Source organism: Lepeophtheirus salmonis, chromosome 13, assembly GCF_016086655.4.
Source record: "Lepeophtheirus salmonis chromosome 13, UVic_Lsal_1.4, whole genome shotgun sequence".
Classification (NCBI taxonomy): domain Eukaryota; kingdom Metazoa; phylum Arthropoda; class Copepoda; order Siphonostomatoida; family Caligidae; genus Lepeophtheirus; species Lepeophtheirus salmonis.
Genome location: NC_052143.2, coordinates 45,051,077 through 45,070,150, shown reverse-complemented (window position 1 = coordinate 45,070,150; position 19,074 = coordinate 45,051,077). Strand labels below are relative to the sequence as shown.

General features: G+C 31.1%; 1 protein-coding gene across 2 annotated transcripts; it reads right to left on the bottom strand.

Annotated features, from left to right (window-relative positions):
- Positions 1–5,232: 5,232 nt before the first annotated feature.
- Positions 5,233–11,061, bottom strand: LOC121127837 (uncharacterized). Of its 2 annotated transcripts, XM_040723373.2 has the most exons (8): positions 10,818–11,061; positions 10,038–10,135; positions 8,459–9,011; positions 7,691–8,386; positions 7,494–7,630; positions 7,335–7,436; positions 6,607–6,971; positions 5,233–6,192 (listed from the first exon to the last, which is right to left on the bottom strand). In XM_040723373.2, exons 2-8 carry the CDS (start codon positions 10,068–10,070, stop codon positions 5,892–5,894), a joined length of 2,187 nt encoding a protein of 728 aa, XP_040579307.1. In that variant the 5' UTR covers positions 10,071–10,135; positions 10,818–11,061; the 3' UTR covers positions 5,233–5,891. The 2 variants fall into 2 exon arrangements, with proteins under 2 accessions (XP_040579307.1, XP_040579308.1); XM_040723374.2 differs by lacking the exon at positions 10,038–10,135 and having other exon boundaries at positions 10,818–11,059.
- Positions 11,062–19,074: the final 8,013 nt, after the last annotated feature.

Genomic DNA, 19,074 nt, shown 5'->3' with positions numbered 1-19,074 from the left:
AGCGTTACTATTTACATTCAAATGTTATGCTTATCCATATTCTTTAAACATTATTTGATCATTTATTGTCTTGAAAGATTGTGAAAATATCTCAAAAGCATAGCAAATTCCCCTGTTATAATGAATAAAAATAAACGGTGACTCGTTTTTTTTTTTTGCTGTCATTTTGCATATTCTCTTTCTAAGTTGTCAAGAGTTAACTTGAGGGGGGAGAAATCAGCTTTTTAATCAGTTATCAGTTGAACTTTTCCCTACCTAGAAATCAATATCCATCGTACTCTAATCAAAACATAGATGTGTGTATGATTGATTGGTCAGGGATGCTCCCTGACCTCGTCAGGGATGCCACCCAAAAAAGTAGAAGTTAGGCATTGAATTTTAATAAAATAAATAAATCTGACATCTCATATATAAATATATTTGAAAACATAAACTTTTTACATAAAAAAGGATAAAGTTTTAAATTCATTTGTAATAAATAAATATATATAATTAACACGTCTCAAGTACCCATTATCAATATCGTTTAATTTCAATACCCCCACCGGGATCAACGCGCCCTCCAGACAACTGCATATTCTGTAATTATTTAACCACTAAAATATATTTGATTTCGCAAAGAGCCTTACCCTAGTTTATACGAGCCTTTGTCCACCAGCTCTGAGTTTGCACCAAAGGTCGCAAGCCTAGAAAATACTTTTAAAAAAAGTAGATACAACGACAATTATCACAAATTTAGGTTTATCAGAACTTTGTGAGAGAAACATGCTACATGAAATTGTCAGACCAAGGAATGGTTCCAAGAAAACTTGAACTTAATATTATTTTGTGTTCGTATAAGAGGAAATTTGTGAATGGACCATTCAGTCTCATTTTCAATTACATTTTAAAGGTAGGTACCCTCAGATCATATACACTTTTGAAAGGATTCCTAAATGTGAAAAGTTTGAGAAACCCTCATTTATTATCATGTATATCATGTAATATTGAGTAAATAGAATCTAACAAGTTTAGTTTGTTCAAAAAAGAAGTGGTCAAAATACTAACACATGTATATATTAGTAGTACATAGTTACTTAGGAATCTACTTACATATGTAAACAACAGCAATTCCTGCACATTGGTGGTAGCAAGTGTCTGTTATTATATACCTCGCTAAAATATGCTTCTTCTTTGCAGATTCCCTTTCTTACAAATAGTACATACATACATAATTATTATTTACTTATTAGGTAGATATTATTATTATTATTTTGCAATTAAGTGTTGTTTTGAACAACTCCCCCCCCAGCACTTGAGAAGGGGATTAGAATTGTTTTAATAATTGCAGGTTGAAGAATATTGCTCCTATTATTCATATTTTTATTAGCGTTATTATTTTGCAGTTTTCCTTTAGACATAATAAATAAAGGAGAAGCAGACGATTTCCCAATTTATTATTTACTTTACACTACTCACTATACATACAATCAATCGACGTGTTATTAAAGAAATACTGTTTAAGAACATGTTATAGAGTAGGTAGGGGTCTTGGCTTACCTATGTATGTACGTTATACTGTACCGTAAATTTGGTAAGGCAGTATATTCTTCACCATATTCATATAAATAAGAAAATAAACTTGTATTGTCCTAAAATAAGGTAGTTAATCTATTCATTTTGATTTGAAAATCTGTAAAGCATTAAAAAACAATCATTTTTCCATGTTATTCCTTTAAAATTATCGAGTTGAATCAAAATACAGGATTTTTATATAATTTAATATTGCCCATTAATGGTATATATTTCAACAATATGTATATAAGATTGCTTTAATTTGCCTCACGTTGGGAGTATTTTAGTCTGAAAGATCTTTTAAATAAATAAATATAGCCACATTTCCTTTGCTTTTTGCTTGAGGAAGTCTGGTGTACGTTTTTTGATCAGAAATATAATTCATTCAAGGGTTTTCCCACCAGACTCCTTGAAAGCCTTGGCAACATCATAAACAGAAGGGTATACACAGGGGATGGCCTAGAAGTGCTGTAGCCCCCCCCCCCCAAATTCCGAATGAAAAAAATTTAGCAAAAGTAAGGTTAAAAAATATTTCTTAAAAAAGAAAGTAATTCGTTCAAATTATGCAGGAGAGGAAAAAATTTATATTTGGATTTGTTTATGAAGAGCTGTGGATGTTAAAAATTTCATACTTGAAAATTAATTTTTCAAAAAAAAAAATTTGAAAAATTAATTTTTTTTTTAATTTAAAAAAAAAGTAATTTTGAAATGTTTTTTCAAAAAATTAAATTTTTATAGGAACAGCTGTAGATTTTGAAATTTTTGTGAATAGCAATGGATATTTTTAAAAAAATATATATAATAGCACACTTTTATAAATATAGATTTCAGGGTTGCCAATATCTAAAATTGTTCCAGATTTAAAATTCCCACCCTATTCAAACAATAGCGTGAACGACCTCAAATAATTATCAAATATATTTACTTCATATAAAATTTTATTGTGACTGCCATTTTGAAGCACTCTAATATATATAATGAACGTTCAAGAAATTAAATACGGGCTACTTGTCTTGAAACAAACGTTCTATCCTTTTTTGTTATGTTTTATTTAGTTATAACCATAAAAATATTATATTATTTATTATTTATGATCAGGTGAGAGGGAGGGGGGAAGAGGCATGCTGCTTGAAGGCATACACACACATACAAGCCTATTAGAGAGAGAGAGAGGAGGAAAAGAACCCGCTTCACGTCTCTCACAGCCTTATTATTTGCACCTTCAACATACATAAATAATAACAAATTATTTTTAAATAGACTCTTAAAAAACAAAAAAATAACAAATTGTTATGAGTTCATTAAATTCTAATTAAATTATTTTTAGTTGTTGTGTTTATTTTTTTCATTCTTTCTTTAAAGCTCGTTTAACACAGCATGGCCCCCTTAGGGAATGAAGCTAAGATAAATAATAAACGAACAATGTCGTAATATCTAAGCCTATAAATTTCATAACTTGATAGAAGCACGGAATATGTATTTAACTAAGGATGGCTCTTAGTACAGCACATTTCAAATGAACTTTTTTTATTGACACACAGTCCTTTATAAATATGTATGTAAGTAGGAACATATTTATGCATTTCTCATAGATTGATCATTATGACACGTGGCATTTACCTATAAATGTATATCTCCTACATATTACATCTAAAAGCTGTGAAATCTAATCAAATATGTCAACAAAGGAGTCCGTAGGATACGTATATATTTTTTTTTTATTTTTTCTTTTTTTTAGGGGGGGGGGGCTTTATTTTTGATATTTTTTTCAAAAAAATTCAAAAATCCATAGGTATTCACAAATTATTACAAAAATTGATTTTTTTTTTTTTTAAATTCAAAAATTACATTTTTTCAAAAAAAAATCCAAAAATCCAGAGTTGTTTTCACAAAAATTAAGCTTATTTGATTATTTTTTTTCTACGAATTCACAGTTGATTACAAAAACTTAAACTATTTCCAGAATGAAATTTAAAAATATTAAAATTTTTGACAAAAAAAGTCAATAATCCATAGCTATTCACAAATTTTTCCAAAGATTGATTTTTTTTTTCATTCAAAAATTGCATTTTTTCGAAAAAAAATCCAAAAATCCAGAGTTGTTTTCACAAAAAAATTAAGCTTTTTTTTTTTTTTAAGAATTCACAGTTGATTACAAAAACTTAAATTTTTTCAAGATTGAAATTTAAAAATATTAAATTTTTTGACAAAAAAATTCAAAAATCCATAGCTATTCACAAATTATTCCAAAGATTGATTTTTGTTTTTTTTTAATTCAAAAATTACATTTTTTCAAAAAAAATCCAGAGTTGTTTTCACAAAAAAATTAAGCTTTTTTGATTATTTTTTTTAAGAATTCACAGTTGATTACAAAAACTTAAATTTTTTCAAGAATGAAATTTAAAAATATTAAATTTTTTGACAAAAAAAGTCAAAAATGAAATACCCAATATTAAAACTCCAGAACAATTTTTAAAAAAATTGGAAAATCCATATCAAGTCACAAAAAAAAACAATTTTCTGGGAAAAAAATTAAAAAATCCAAACCCATATTGTTTTATCATGTCTCATTTATTTATTTTTAACAGTTTGTCCACAAACATAACTAAAATTGGATCTCAAAACAGAAATAATTGATGGGTATGAGATTGCTATAAATTATGTTGTTAGACCGAACTCATTCGGTTCTTTTAAAGACCTTCAGTCCGACCCGACTTTTTTTGTTTTGTAGTTTTAACGTGTTTTCTATTTTGTTATACAACTACATATTCTAATTGAGATGGGGAAAAAATCGGTCCATAGATTGGGACAAACACAATTAGTCTACGATTTGAAAAGGATGGAATTTTGATGCATTGTCATAAACTGCAATCTTCACTCTAAATCGGTCTAGTTAAATCACTTAAGACACGATTGCAAAAATTAAGAAACCCGGCAAATTGCAATCTAACACAAATATGTACATTACATACATATATACACTTTGTACCTCAACATATCAACTTATTTACGAGTCAAATCAAGTTTTATTCTGAGTGCTTATAACAGCATAATATAATAACTACAACTGCCTGCCTGCCTGCTTGCTTGCTTGCTTACCTGCTGCATTAGTCATTAAAATGTAATTATGACTTGAATGCAGTTATATATCTCTCTCTAAGTACAAAAATTTGCTTTGTATTCATATATGTATATACCTACAAGTTTTAAGTATGTCCAAAACGTAGATTTATTTGTGTTTTTTTGCTTATTCATCCTCGGATTTTTTATGAGTTTATTTTTTTATGTTGTTAAATAGATAATTTTTTATTTTTTTTTCAAGTTTCTTGTTTGGGTATCTAAATATATACAATATACAACAGATTTATAATCTATAGAAACAGCAAAAGACCTTCAAAACGCTCATGGATTTATTGCAAAAAAAAAAAAACCTCCCAAAGAACCATGGAGCATTAATCAATAAATAAAAATCAACAGACCTCTCTATTACAATCATTGGTTACATTAACAGAAAATCAGGTCAGTACTTATATAATACTACATATTTCTTTTCATATGATAATTTTTTACTCTTTTACAACCTCGAGTCGTCATAAAAATGTCACCTGTTTTATAATAATGTATACTATATATAATTTAGTACGTAACGATAGAAGAAAAGGGCAAAATAACTTCATGTGTGTTTATTTGAAAATAAATACTTTTTATCTCAACTCTTTATTAACATAAAAATAATTCAATTTAAAAAAAATAATAATTATAATCGTAATTACAATGCGGATATATAAAAAAATAGGTGGGGAAATATAGAATATTATTTTTTTTTTTACAATTTTTTTTACAAATATTTTTTATACATATTATTTATAAAAGTATCCTTCCCCCAACACGCCCATAAAAATGACAATGGGTGAGCAAGCAAGCAGCTTATAACATGATGAACACACGCACAAAGAGAAGAAATAATAAAATAATGGGTGACTCATAGAATGAGAGGAATAGGGGGGGATAAGAGTTCTTTACATAATTATGTTTTTAAGTCAAAGGGAGATAATGAATCCCAATGACCCAAGGTTGTATTTCGTCATCACCAGGGTTGCTATTCACCAGAATTTGAGTGTAGTTTGATTTACACACCGGGGATATAATTTTTTTTTATAAAAAAAAAAAAATACTATTAAAGAAATGTACAAAAAGAAAATATATAATTAATTAATAATTTATCTAGATTTGACATCCTCTTTTTTTGTGAATTAAAAAAGCAATGTCTTGGCTCTCAGGAATGAAACAAATTGATTGTATTTTAGAAGAGTGAATGATTATCCTGATAATGAGTATCAGTCTAAAGGCCCACGGCTCAGTGACAAATCCTGTGCATCATCCTCAATCCCTTCTTCCATTTTATGTTCTAAAAGTTCTTCCTTGCAAGGGGATGAGGATATAGAACCTTCTGTAAGACTCTCTCCTCTTGAGCTCTTTGTACGTCCTTCTTCGACGTCTTCACGATCCGGACTACTATAATCTTTTTTCCCGTTCAATACATCTTCGTCCATAGGCCTCTCTGCATCTACACCCTCATCTTCTTCCATTTCATTTTTGACGCGTGAAAAGTCTAGTGAGCCGGGAGTGGATGTGGATCTAGAGATGAAGTAAATAGTAAATGGTTTTTGTTGTTATTAGGGTTATTATAAGTATATAATTATGTATTATTATTTGTAAAACAAACGCCTACTCATCTTAACCTGTTTTGACAAAAAAAATGTTTAAAAAAAAAACACATTTTCTATACAAATATTGACCGTTTTTTTTTTGTTTTTCTTATTCTTTAGAGCCCATAGTAAATAGATATTTAATGCATGCATTTGTATAAATATAGGTATTAAATATGTAGCTATTGAAATCCAATCTGCATACACTTGAAATAGCGCGTGGAGCTCTACTTGCCACGAGCGTTTTTGTCAAAAGGACATACGTGACAAAAAGTAGGAGATGTTACAAATATGATTTGCTGCTTAACACGAGGACAGTGAAAAGTATGGAGAATGGAATTACCTGTTATCAAAGGATGAATGATGGTGCTGAAGATGATTTTCATCCATGGAATGTTGTTGTGCTGCTGCAACAGCGGCAGCTGCTGCAGCAGCTGCTCTCTGACCTGCTTGTTGCAAAAAGGCCTGATTGAAAAAGGAGGGTCCATGAGCTGCCAACATGGAAGAAAGGCTTTGATCGATGAGGGAAGGAGCTTGTGGAGTGAGAGTAGGGGATCCTGAGACGGAAGGGACGTGAGGAGGGGGTTGACTTCCACGTGGGGGTCGACGACGGTGATACTCTTCATCGTCAACGGTCCACACGGCTCCTTTGACGTTCTCTACACGCATGAAGCATTTGTGGAGGGAGAGATTGTGACGAACCGCATTCTGGAAGAAGTGAAATTGAATTGTATTAATATCAGATGCTCTGATGGGCTAAGAAGCATACATAAAAAATTACAAATGACATGCTCATGTTAGGAAGTTTTTGAGGGCTTCCAAATAGAGTCATAATTATTTAAAGGGGTTTTTATTACATATTATTATGAGTATATTTCTGCATTTTATAGAATAATGAGCTGCATTTTGTAGTAAAGTCATGGAAAGGTCTTTTGTGAAAAAAGAGGAAGACAAAAAAAAAAAAACTAGTTTTTTTTTTTTTTTTTAGTTCATTTAAATGTCAAAATACATTTATTAAATGTAAAAAAATTAGTGAGTAGAGGGTCATAAAAGAACGCCCTAGATTATTACCTTCCAACTTGCAGCATTTCTTCTAAAATAAGCAAAAGTGGTTGTGAACCAATTGTAGATTTCGTGAAGGGTCAGCTGTTGATCCGGAGCTTCTTGCACAGCCTACAATATACATTATAGAGAATGAATATAGAATTAATAGAATTAAAAATGGCTTACATAGCGAATAAGTGCAGCATAGGTATAGGGTGGACGCACATCATTGTGCTTATAAAACTCGCGATTCTGTTGAATGTCCATGGCAGGATCCAGATTTGGATTCCCTCTGTCACCTCGGCCTCTCCGCTCATCAAACCCTAGAAATAACAAGATGTGTAATAGTTGTTCATATTCGAAGCATATGTGGAAGGACCTACCGGGTGGAAGAGAATGATTCTTCTCTGAATGAGGTGGCTTTGGCCTGATGAGTCCACCACCTCCTGAGGACACAGATGTGAGTGTCGTGGAAGCAGAAGGGACATTGCTGGATGTACCAATCAGCATGGGAGATCTTACAGCTGCAGTCAAAGCAGACAGGGGTGAGGAAGAAGAAGAAGTTGTGGGGCTAAGGAGTGATGAATGCTCACTCCCGGACTGAAACGGATGTAGTTGTTGTCCGTGATGGATCGAAGATCGGTTCACAGTTTTAAGGAGATCTGGAGAAGAGATTCTACTGTTGTTATCATGTGTAGTAGGCTTCGAAGATTTTGGTGTGGAAATGGTCACAATGTCACTGGCGGAGGGAGAGATTTCCCGGAGCTCCCCGTTATGATGCTCCAAGTTGAGATGGAGCATCATGGCTCGGAGTTTGTCCTTTTCCTTTTTGAGCTGAAGCTCAAGCTGATTCACAATTTGAAGTTGTACACGTGTCTGTGCGACGGCCTTGTCGTCCAGATGATGGATCTCCGACAGGTGTCGATTGAAAGAAGGAATGTCGCCGCAAGGGGTTTCACAACCAGGCCAGTGACAATGTCCACGATTGTAGAGATGGTCTAAGGTTGCAGAGGGAGGACTTGTGAGGAGGCTTGCAGGGGGGCTCACAGAGTCGGAGCGGCTCGGATGACGGCTTCTCACTGAGAATAAGAGTTGAATGAGTATTAGATATAATATTGAGTAGGAAATATATATATATATATATATCTTACCTGATTTGTTGGATAAATTGTTTTCCTCATTGTTATTGTCTGGACGGTTTTCCTTGAGAGATCCCTCAGAGCCAATTGAGCCAAGGTTCTCTGATAAGTGTCTCTCACGATCAATACTTCCTCGAGGACTGGACTCTTCTTTGGGAGGTGTATCTGGATTTCCTCCTCCAAGAATAAGAGCTTGTTGCGTCATTTGCATTTGAGCCATGATTTGCTGTTGTTGCTTTTGGAGCTGCTGTTGAATGGCAGGATTCCCTTTGCCTCCAAGGGGACTCTGTTGTTGAAGCAAATTCATTTGATACTGTTCCTGAAGGGATTGCAGCATGCCTTGAAGCTGCTTCCGACCCTGATCCATCTGTGCCTGTTGACGCTCAAGGTGCTGGCGTTGAAGAGCCTGTTGGAGCTGAAGGGGATTTGCAGCGGCAATTTGACTTTGAAGGAGTCGTTGGAGGTTTTGAAGAGCTTGCGCCGGGAGGGTCACTCCGCCATTCATGGCTGGGGATGAAGGAGGGAAATTGGTTGACGGCTCACTTCCTCGTATCTGCATAGGATTCTGAAAAGAAAAACAAAAGTACTCCATTATGATCCCTCCTTTTTTTTATAATTTTGCAACTAATTGCAAACCCTCTAAACACCACCTATGTCTATCTACATATGTACTCTGACCTAATTATTGATTAGCTATGCAAAATTAACCCAATTACAACTGCCTATGTAGACTCGCGCAGACTTTTCCTTCCTTGAAGCTATGGAAATATGGAATATGTATAATAAATAAATAAAAATAATACTAATTTATATAATTTCTGCCTTCCCCTCTAGATGGCTTTGCATTTTATTTCAAGTGCAATTTGTATTACATTTCCATAGCACTCATAATTGTTCCTGTTAGATGAGCAATTATATGTATATGTAATATCAAAGATAAAGAAGAGAGAGAGAGAGAAGGGAAAAGCATTTTGCACACGCTAAAGTACAACTACATGCAAATTGTGACAAATTTACTCTCATATCCATCATCCATGCATAAATATTTCCCCGGGTATTCACGACCGATACAAGAAGCGGAGATTCTAGCAAGGAGGAGAAAATCTTCACAAAACACTCTTCTATGTATGTAGTCAAAATAGAGGAAGAAACAAATAGTTCGGAAAAGAGAGAGAAAAAAAAACCCGCATAAGAGAAATGTGAGGTTCCGTGACGACTATATATTTTATCATACATTATAAACAAATTGTTTACTCCTTACTCTCTCTCTCTCTCTCGCAGTACATAACTATACATAACAAATATATATATACTAATAATTCCAAGCGCCCGCTTTTTTTTGTACTTACTTGCACCTTAGTTCTCATTTATTTACTCCCCTCCCACAAAAAAACATTTTGTTTTCTTTCTTTCTTTCTTTCTTTACTCATTATTATTATTATTATTAATAATAATAAAAAATAAATAAAGACTCTTCTCTTAGTGTCTCCTCCCCCTTTACCGAGAATTATTAATATTTATTTATGGACCCATCTATTCAAACGTAAGGTGGTACATACATACATGTATTAAAATGATAAAAGCAACAAACCTGAAGCAATGTGGCCGATGGAAAATCCAACATGTCCAGTCAGTTTGGATAGTAGGTTCTGTGATCTTTTACTTAAATTGTTTGTTAGTGCTCCCAGTCTAAAAGAAAGAGAATTTTAGGTGAAGAGTAAAAAAAGAAAGCCTACAGAAAGAGTTTTTTTTTTTTTAGAGGATCCAAGTAGTTCTAATTGAATAGTTATTATGCAATAAACGGTCAAGAAGAGGAAATCAAACAAAATCAAAAACTAGGAAATAAGTAATAAAATAATAAAAATCATTTGTTTATTCGCCAAAGAAGAAAGAAAAGGAAAATAACTGGTTTGATGAAGATTTACTTTTAGGATAACAGCCATAAATAAAATATATGCAACTTTTCTTGTACCCATGTCTAGGGAATCACAAAAGTATCCATAGAATTGCATTTGATCAATGTTTTTTTCTTTCTTTTCTGCAATTAATTATCATACTTATTAGTATGAAATCCGAGGATTTCTTTTACTTTTGTTTCTTTAAAACATGGAAGAAGAAGAAGTTTTTGATAAAAAAAGATAAGCAGTTTTTATTGTAATTTAAAACATGGAATCAAATCAAATCCTATGTATGTGCATGCAATATTTCGAAATCAAGCATAATAACAACAGCAATAAGCAGAACAACTAGAAAATTGCAATGATTATTAGTATTATTAATAATAATACTAATCATAATATAGTTTTTTGTCCTTTTCTTTTCATAGAAATGAACTCAACACATTATAAACAATAATCTATAACATCCTTACCTCCAAAAGTTTAAAAAAGAATTCGGGAAGAACCAAAGGAGCTTCCTCTATGAAGCACCACACCACAAATATTAGAATAAATGATTTAAAAAATCAGGAAATCACAAATCAATTATATAGTTTTTAATATGGAGACATCCGAAATATATATAAATGACGATTATTAATAATACTATTATAATTTGTCAAATCCGGAGATGTGATAACACGCTTGAAGCCCTCTCAGAGCCTCGACAACGACTGATTATTCCTTAAATTTTCGCGCACCTAGGCCGAGCGCGTTTGGGGTATGCGTGCTTAGATATGTCGCCGAGAAACACAAATATATACAAGAACGCGTACACGCGAATTTTTTTCTTTTATTATATTTTTATATTCCTTTCCCCCCTCCTCCTACTACTACCACGATCATCATTTTATATAATAGAAAAAGTAACGTGCGCCCTTTCATGTATTATTAATTCCATCACTCGCCCGATTTTTTTTAATTTTTGTACTTTTTCTATATGTACTTACAAGAGTAAATAATCTATGATATTTCATTGTAGATTTCCATTTTTTAACAAATTAATTTAGGTATTGATATCTACATATTTATTAGAATAGAAATATATTAAAGGTAGGTTCTGCGATACATATATAACCAAATTGCTCTGTTCTATTCGACTTCTGTGCTTTCCGTGAACAAAAGATTTTTATCATTAATTAGTTTTATCTATCTACAAGGCATATATTGATACACAATGCTCATTGTGTAGGTAAAATAAACAATTAATCCCAGAGTCCTTCATTATTATTATTATATAAATAAGTCTGGGAAAAAATGAGTTACAATTTTGTGAAAATGGTTGCAGGAGAATAAAAGAAAAGAAGGAAAAAGGATCATAAAAACATAACTAGATAAAATAAGCACTTTATCTCTGCACAATTTGCACAATTTCTATCACGAAATGCACTTTTTATGAGCGCCGTTTTGGCAGAAACAAGATTGAAATACGTATAATAAGAATGTATAAATATAATAATATAATTTATTAATCTCATAAAAACGCATTTTTTTTATTTTTTAAATCTTTTAACTACTTTTTATTCTTCCTCTTATTTTAACTATTGTTTTTTGTCAAAGCGTTACCTTGGATTTATACTCTTAAATTGTGTGTAGTCTTACAAGTGCTCATATATACAGGGCCGTAATTACGGCTCTGTTTTAGGGATATACAGGGTTGGCGCGATAAATTGAGACTCTTAATAAGTGGATTTTATTTATAAATGGAGAGGCTTTCAAGAATTATATATCTTTGTATCCGGACCGAAAGAATAAATCCCGAGATAATCTTCATTATAAAGTACAAATAGGGCACATCCTATCGTGTTGTAAAAGGCTGCAAGGACGAGAAAAATACCTCAAGTACTCACACACAACTCAAGGATTACTTAAATCCGAACAAAAACATTTGCCTTCAACTTGAAAAAGGAAATTGTATCCGACCGTCACAATCAAAACTCTGGTCAGGGGGAAGAATATAATAAGCCAGACCACGATCAAGAAAGCCTTCAGAGATGATATCAAATACAAAATAGAGGGGTCAAGCATCTGCTCACAGATGAGATGAGGGAAGTTAGGCTTGATAAAAGTATGAAGCATCATTGAAGCACGTGGGGGCTTCATCCAGTTTTTCATTGAGGAAAAGATATTTAAATTGGATGCAAGGAGGCATAGAAAAAATGATTGGTGGATCACAGCTGACATCTTTGATGATCAACCTATCATGAAAACAAAGAATATGGACTCTATAATATGCTTGGTCCTGATTAGCATGAACAGAGATTTTATGCTCCCTACTTTTTCATGTATAAATGAAGCATGAGTTTATTTGGCACAGGAGTGGATATAACCACGCCTATGGCATTTAAAAGGTCTACAATTGCGAAATTCAGAAGGAATCCGTCATTGGCAAGGCTCTGAGAGGGCTTCAAGCGGGTTATTTCATCTCAGGATTTGGCTAATAATTAATTAAAACTATATAGTAATACCTTGATACAAGATTAAATTTCGCTCTTGGACTGAGCTCGTAAGGTTGGACTGAGCTGCTTTTTATTTCTTCACTCCTAGCTAGGATTGTAGAAAATATAAATGAAAGATAGGTAGAACGTATAATACTTCAGTCGTCACACAACTCCAGGTATTTCGTATCTTTGAAAGAGGTTAGGATAAAATTTTAACAGCTGAAATAATTTTCTAAGTAAGTCCCTCATTTCAGCTGTTGTAGTTATTGTAAAAACCCATAAGGACCATTCTCAGTACTGACAAATTCATCAGGATCCGACTGATTGGATAGTTCATTATATATATCTCCACAATGGCAACCCACCTTTCATTTTAGAAATCCTGATGTGTAGGATTGTATTGATCCTAATTTAGATCTATGATATCTAATATCTTAGATATTGTGGGGGCTCAATGATGATAATTAATTGTCCTTAAAAGGGTCTCCTTTTCTCAAAGTAAAAAAAAAAAAAAAATACTAATGTTTGACTAATTTTAATTATCATTGCACTATGGTTTTTTTAAAGGTTTTTGAATTTTATTTACAATTTAATATATCCATAAAAAAATACATTTGATATAGTATTTATTAAAAGTACTTTTCAATAGTTTTGAAGTAATTCTATGAAAGCTCTCTGGGGGAAACAAATTAATGTATGTATTTTTCACTGAATCTGATAACTTATAATATGTATTGTTGATTAAGCTTTTATTAGGATCGGCCTTAGGACATTACAACTTATTAAAGTGGAGTAGGCCTTGCACTTCCATTCAAAAAAAATTATAAATGTATTTTATTTTCAGAGAAACTAAGGCTCGAAATTAAATTCGAATTTTCAAAAGACAGAAAGGAGCTTTGCTCAAAATAAAACCATTCTTGGCCACAGTTATTCTCGTTATCCCTACCCAAAATGGAGTTTGGACCGATGCAATTATTTTTGCATTGAACTCTCCGCTAGTTAAAGGTGGCTTCAATCATACCGAGTACATTACTGGTCCTTTGGATAACTAGGAGGAGGTACAGCTACAGACCAAAAAGTTTGTAACGGAGAATACGATATAATGCATAATATATTCGTAAAATTTGAGTACTTAAAGAAGTCCGTCACTTTATAATGCATTTCATATGCAGGTATCATGAATGCAGTTATTATTATTATTAAGTATGTACATATCCTTAAATCAAAGGTGAAGAGTACGTAATTAGTGGACCTTTTCTTTTACCACATCACATAAGGTCACATTCCTCGTAAAAAAAAAGCAACAAAAAGAAAAGAGTTAATAAACCCTTATGCATTTGGAGAGGAAAAAAAAGGCATTAAATTAGATTTAGAAGATCTCATCTGTTCCGTTCCTTCCTTTACAAAAACAAACCCGTCTTAATATTTCAACATCTTTTTTTATAATTATTTGCACCTCAAACCTGATCATTAAACTCTAAGTCTTTTAGATCCGCAGACAATAAAATAGCATTCGAATCTCTCAACATATCATTTGAAAGAGTCTGTAGATTGACAATATCAAAAAAAAAAATTGTAAAATTTACTTTTATAAAATCCGGATTTGCGATTTTTTTAAGGGGTTTTAAACGTTATAAAAAGGTGTATTAAATATATTAAGCTATGGTAGTTTAATAAAAACAGCTGTTGTGTTGGATATACCAAAGGAAAATATATTATTATGCTGCAATTATTCGGTATCTTTTATGGTTAGGTTAGAGGATTTTACATTTACATTGATAGATAATTTGTTTGAAAATATTGATTTAAGAATCATTTGTCTAATAAAATTGCTAAGATTTTGAAGAGGAGTATAAGTTTTTGTTCAGGTTTTTTATTTATTTTTCCAATAAAACAGACAATAACCTAGGAACAAATTGATTTTTCTTCGGAATTTGAGATATTTGTTTAATTAACTAATCAGTTAATCATGGAAAACACATTTTTTTGTTTGGTATTTGAAGTCATTAAACAAATAAAATAGACAATTAGCTATTTTCGTATGGTTTTGAAGCATTTGTCCAAATAACAACCGTTCTGATAGCAAGGGGAAATAAGAGTTTGTCCGGTTTTTGAGTAATTCTACAGAAGAATGTGACTGAATTTATATTTTTCTCTCTTTGACCAAATTTATACAATTCCACAATTTTTGGATTACAAATTTTTAATAAAAGGCTGAATACCTTTGTTTTATGTGGATGTTATTTTTGAAAGACTTTGTAGAATGAAAATAAATAATTGATAACATTAATTTCATTTTTTTTTTTCATTACTTGACAAAAAATATATATCTTTATTAAAAATGTTATCAAAACAATTTATCTTTTTGACAAAAAGTGAAGTCTATTTCACAAAATATTACAAATTTTTTTGACCATGGGTGTGGGAGTGTGCTCCGTAGTCACGGGTATGAATGCAAGGGCCTCCGCCGGATGATATACACTTATTTATATTTAGTTTTCTTAAAAAATTAAAAAAATTACAATTTTTACCCACTCTGAATTTCATAAAATGACCTTTATTTTAGGAAAAAAAAAATTCCCTGTTTTTCCATTACATTTTTTTCCCTACCAAGGCAAAAATTCCTAATTTTTTCATTTATTTTTTAGGGGGGCCTTACAGCCCTCCAGCTACCCTCCTCTGGATGCTCCTGTAATCCAGGTACGCCCTTGGGGGATTTTATTTTGTAGAGAGGCTGATTTCTTTTGGAGTAAGCAAAAAACTCTTTAGAAAATTCTACAGTTAAAATTGTTGGGTTCTTTGGAAAGAAACACATTGGAAGAGAAATTCTCACTTGCTTTGCTGTTTAAATTTTTGGAGCAAGACTTTTTTTTTTTTGGGGGGGATAATGACAAAAAAATACCGACTTTGGGATGGGGATCTCCATCAGATAGCTTTGATAAGCACATTTTATTTGTGTAAACTTTGGCCAAGAGGTCATAAGAATATGAATCATACTTACATACTTTTGATTCGAGGAATAATGGAAGGTATAGCACAACTATAGAGCATTCTTTATTGCATCCATCAACTTGGTCACACACACATGCACAACAATGGTCACCTCCCCATTGTTGTTTAGATAAGTAGTCCGAATAAATGTCCTTGAAAAGTAACAAAAAAGAACAAAAATATCTTTCGATCAAATTAAACATAATATCTTTAAATTGTGTTTTTTCATGAGCGTTGTTTTATTACTTTATTTATACGGGTCAGTCCAGCTAGCTGATGGGATGAACAAGAATTTATATTTATATATATATACCTACTCTATGTGTGTTTTCTTTCTTTTTTGAATTTCATTATGGTATAATTTTATTGTTATATCTACGAGGAGTACACGGTAAAAGAAGTCAACCATCTGGTTTATGAATATTACGTTAGTAGTTTTTTTCTTGTTTTTTGTTATAGTTACATGCATTTATACAAAATGATAACCATAGCAACTTTTTGAATAACGAACAAACGGAAGAAAAATACACGTTCCTCTATATAAACATATATTATCATATATAGAATATTTGCATTACTCTCTGAGTATGTACATATGTGAATTGCAATTGTTGAATTTCACTACTTCAAAAATCGTAATATGTATAACCATAGTGCAATAATACATGGATCCTTTGCTAATAATTATAGGGAGAAGGAAATAAATTATAGACTTTAGCATATAACTACGTAAATAACACGTTTTGATCATAAATGTAGGACGTATCGTAGGACTCCTTTTGAAGAAGAATACAAGTTGAGAATAATGGAAAATAAAAATCCGGAAATCGTAGATACATATCCGGAACGTACCCAGGATTATATTTTTATTTGTGGGAGGGAGGGGGGGTCTTGGTTTTTAATTTTTTTTCGTAAAAAGTACCAAAAACAAAAATGAAAATTCAATAAAAATTTCAAAAATTAAATACCAAATATCAAATTTTTTTGAAATAAATTTAAAAAATCTACAGCAATCCACAAAAAAAATATAAAATTAAATTATAAAAAAATGTCATAAATTCACAGCTGTTCAAAAAAAATTATTTTTAAAATAAAAATTTTAAACAAAAAATTTTGAAAAAAATTTCAAATAGTCCTAGTAATTCACAAAAAATGATTTTTTTGAAAAAAAAATTTTAAAAATTATGTTTCAAATATTATTATTATTTTTTTTTTCTTTTAATCCACTTTTATTCACAAAAATTAAAATGTTTTAAATATTTAATATAATATTTATTCTTTAATTGTAGCAATAATATACAACAGTTGAAAAAAATATTAGCTTCCATTTTTATAATCCTGGATTTTGCTATGATTAAACAGATTATGTAGGAACTGTATTCGATATAACTTTCAATAATTTATCTTTTCAATTGTTATTACCTTCAATTTTCATTTATATAGTTTTTTCATTTGGAAGTATGGCTCTTGAATCGAAACAATACTCAAAAATGAGTTTTAAAGAAAAGTGTAGTGCATAGTGTATCCATACTTATGCCTGCATATTGGGTCCTCCTGTAAAATTTGATTAAAGTCCGATACATTTTTTTGCGCCAAACACACAAATATTTTAAAATATATATATATATGAATCGTCAACATAAACAGGAGGGAAGATGTTTTCTCTGCCAAACCAGCTCTGGTTCTGGAGATCTAAGCTCTAATATATAAAAAAATTATTTGAACTTTTGTCAGTTGTTAATTTTTCTACTTTTCTTCCACAAATATTGATTTTTGAATACAAATGAGCACTGGTTAAGCTGTTAATAATATTCTTGTACTATTAAACAAAGTACAATTCAACTTTTTGCAAGAATTGGCTTATGTCAACCCTTCTTGATTACTCCTAGAACATGGAATACTGGAAATTATTTTCTTAATGCAAAGTGTTGCAAGGGCAAATTAAGTTACCTTCATAATTTTATTATCTTTTTAGATACACTGTTTTGGCAAACAAGGACACTATGGTGGTACTGAGGAGGAATGTATTTAAAAAGGTATCATGCTAACTGAATAAGTGACGTCATGTCATAAAAGTATTAACAGCTCCACCTCCCAAACAAAAAAAAAAATGTAGCAAGTGCATTTGAAAATGCAAATAATGTTTCCTAAACGACATTTTTGTTAATTTTTTTTTAAATTGTAAAGTATCGAATTACCGATATTTTTTTTTTTTGTACTGGAAAAAGTACCAAAAATTTAGTATCGAGGCCTCTGACGTTGCTAGCACCTTTTTTTACCCCCAAACAAAGTTTTTCCAATTAATTTGTATAAGTAAATGTATTGCAGTGTTGATAATTTTAGCGCTAAGCTCCCAAAGGAGTAAAGCTACTAACACCCCTGATCAGAACAACCCTCATGGGTGTATATACATAAAATAAAAATATATAAATGCCCTCCAAAATGACGTCCATTAAACAGTGGCACCTCTAAATTGTCTTGTTCAAAAGGAGCACTTTTTTACAAAGTTGTTTTTATTAGAAAATTAAACCTATTCTTTTCTTTTAGAAATTCGTTGTTGTTTTTATTTTTTAACATACAAGAAAAAAATGAAAGATGTTTATCATATATTTAACAATATTATGTACAATTTTCAAAGAAAAATATTTTATCATGTTATAGGGATTTTGTGTATTGTTGCAATTATCCAAAAGTCCTAAAACTACTATCTAATTGTATTGGTATTATACAGAGAAAATTATTCTTGTTTTTAAATATCGGCAAGCTAAAGTTCATTGGTTACTTTGATTTTTTTAAATTCTCATTTAATAAACAAAAACACAAATTAAATTCTGACCAAGCATGAACCTAAAAAGTGTTGTAGGGTTATTAACGTAGGCTTTTAATATCAAAGAAATACAAAAATAATGAGAAATTTATATCATATTATAAAAACTAACTGCTGTTTAGCCATTGTAATAGACAACATATACCTACTATTTATAGGGACTTTGGCGTTTTTCTTCATCCCTCGTTCGCCAGGTCGGTAGTGCTTTGTTCTTTTTTTATTATTAGATAGAGCACAGGCTTTCAAGTGCACATTTCCTTTCATGACATTAATTACACCTAAAAAAAAACTCAGTTTGACGAAAATTTTTTCCTCTTATACACTTTTTAGAGTAATTTGATTCAGTTGTAAAAATAGAATAAATAATTAATATTAGATACTACACGTTCCCCTCTCACCCACACCATTTCTTTTTTGTAGTAAAGGTATTGC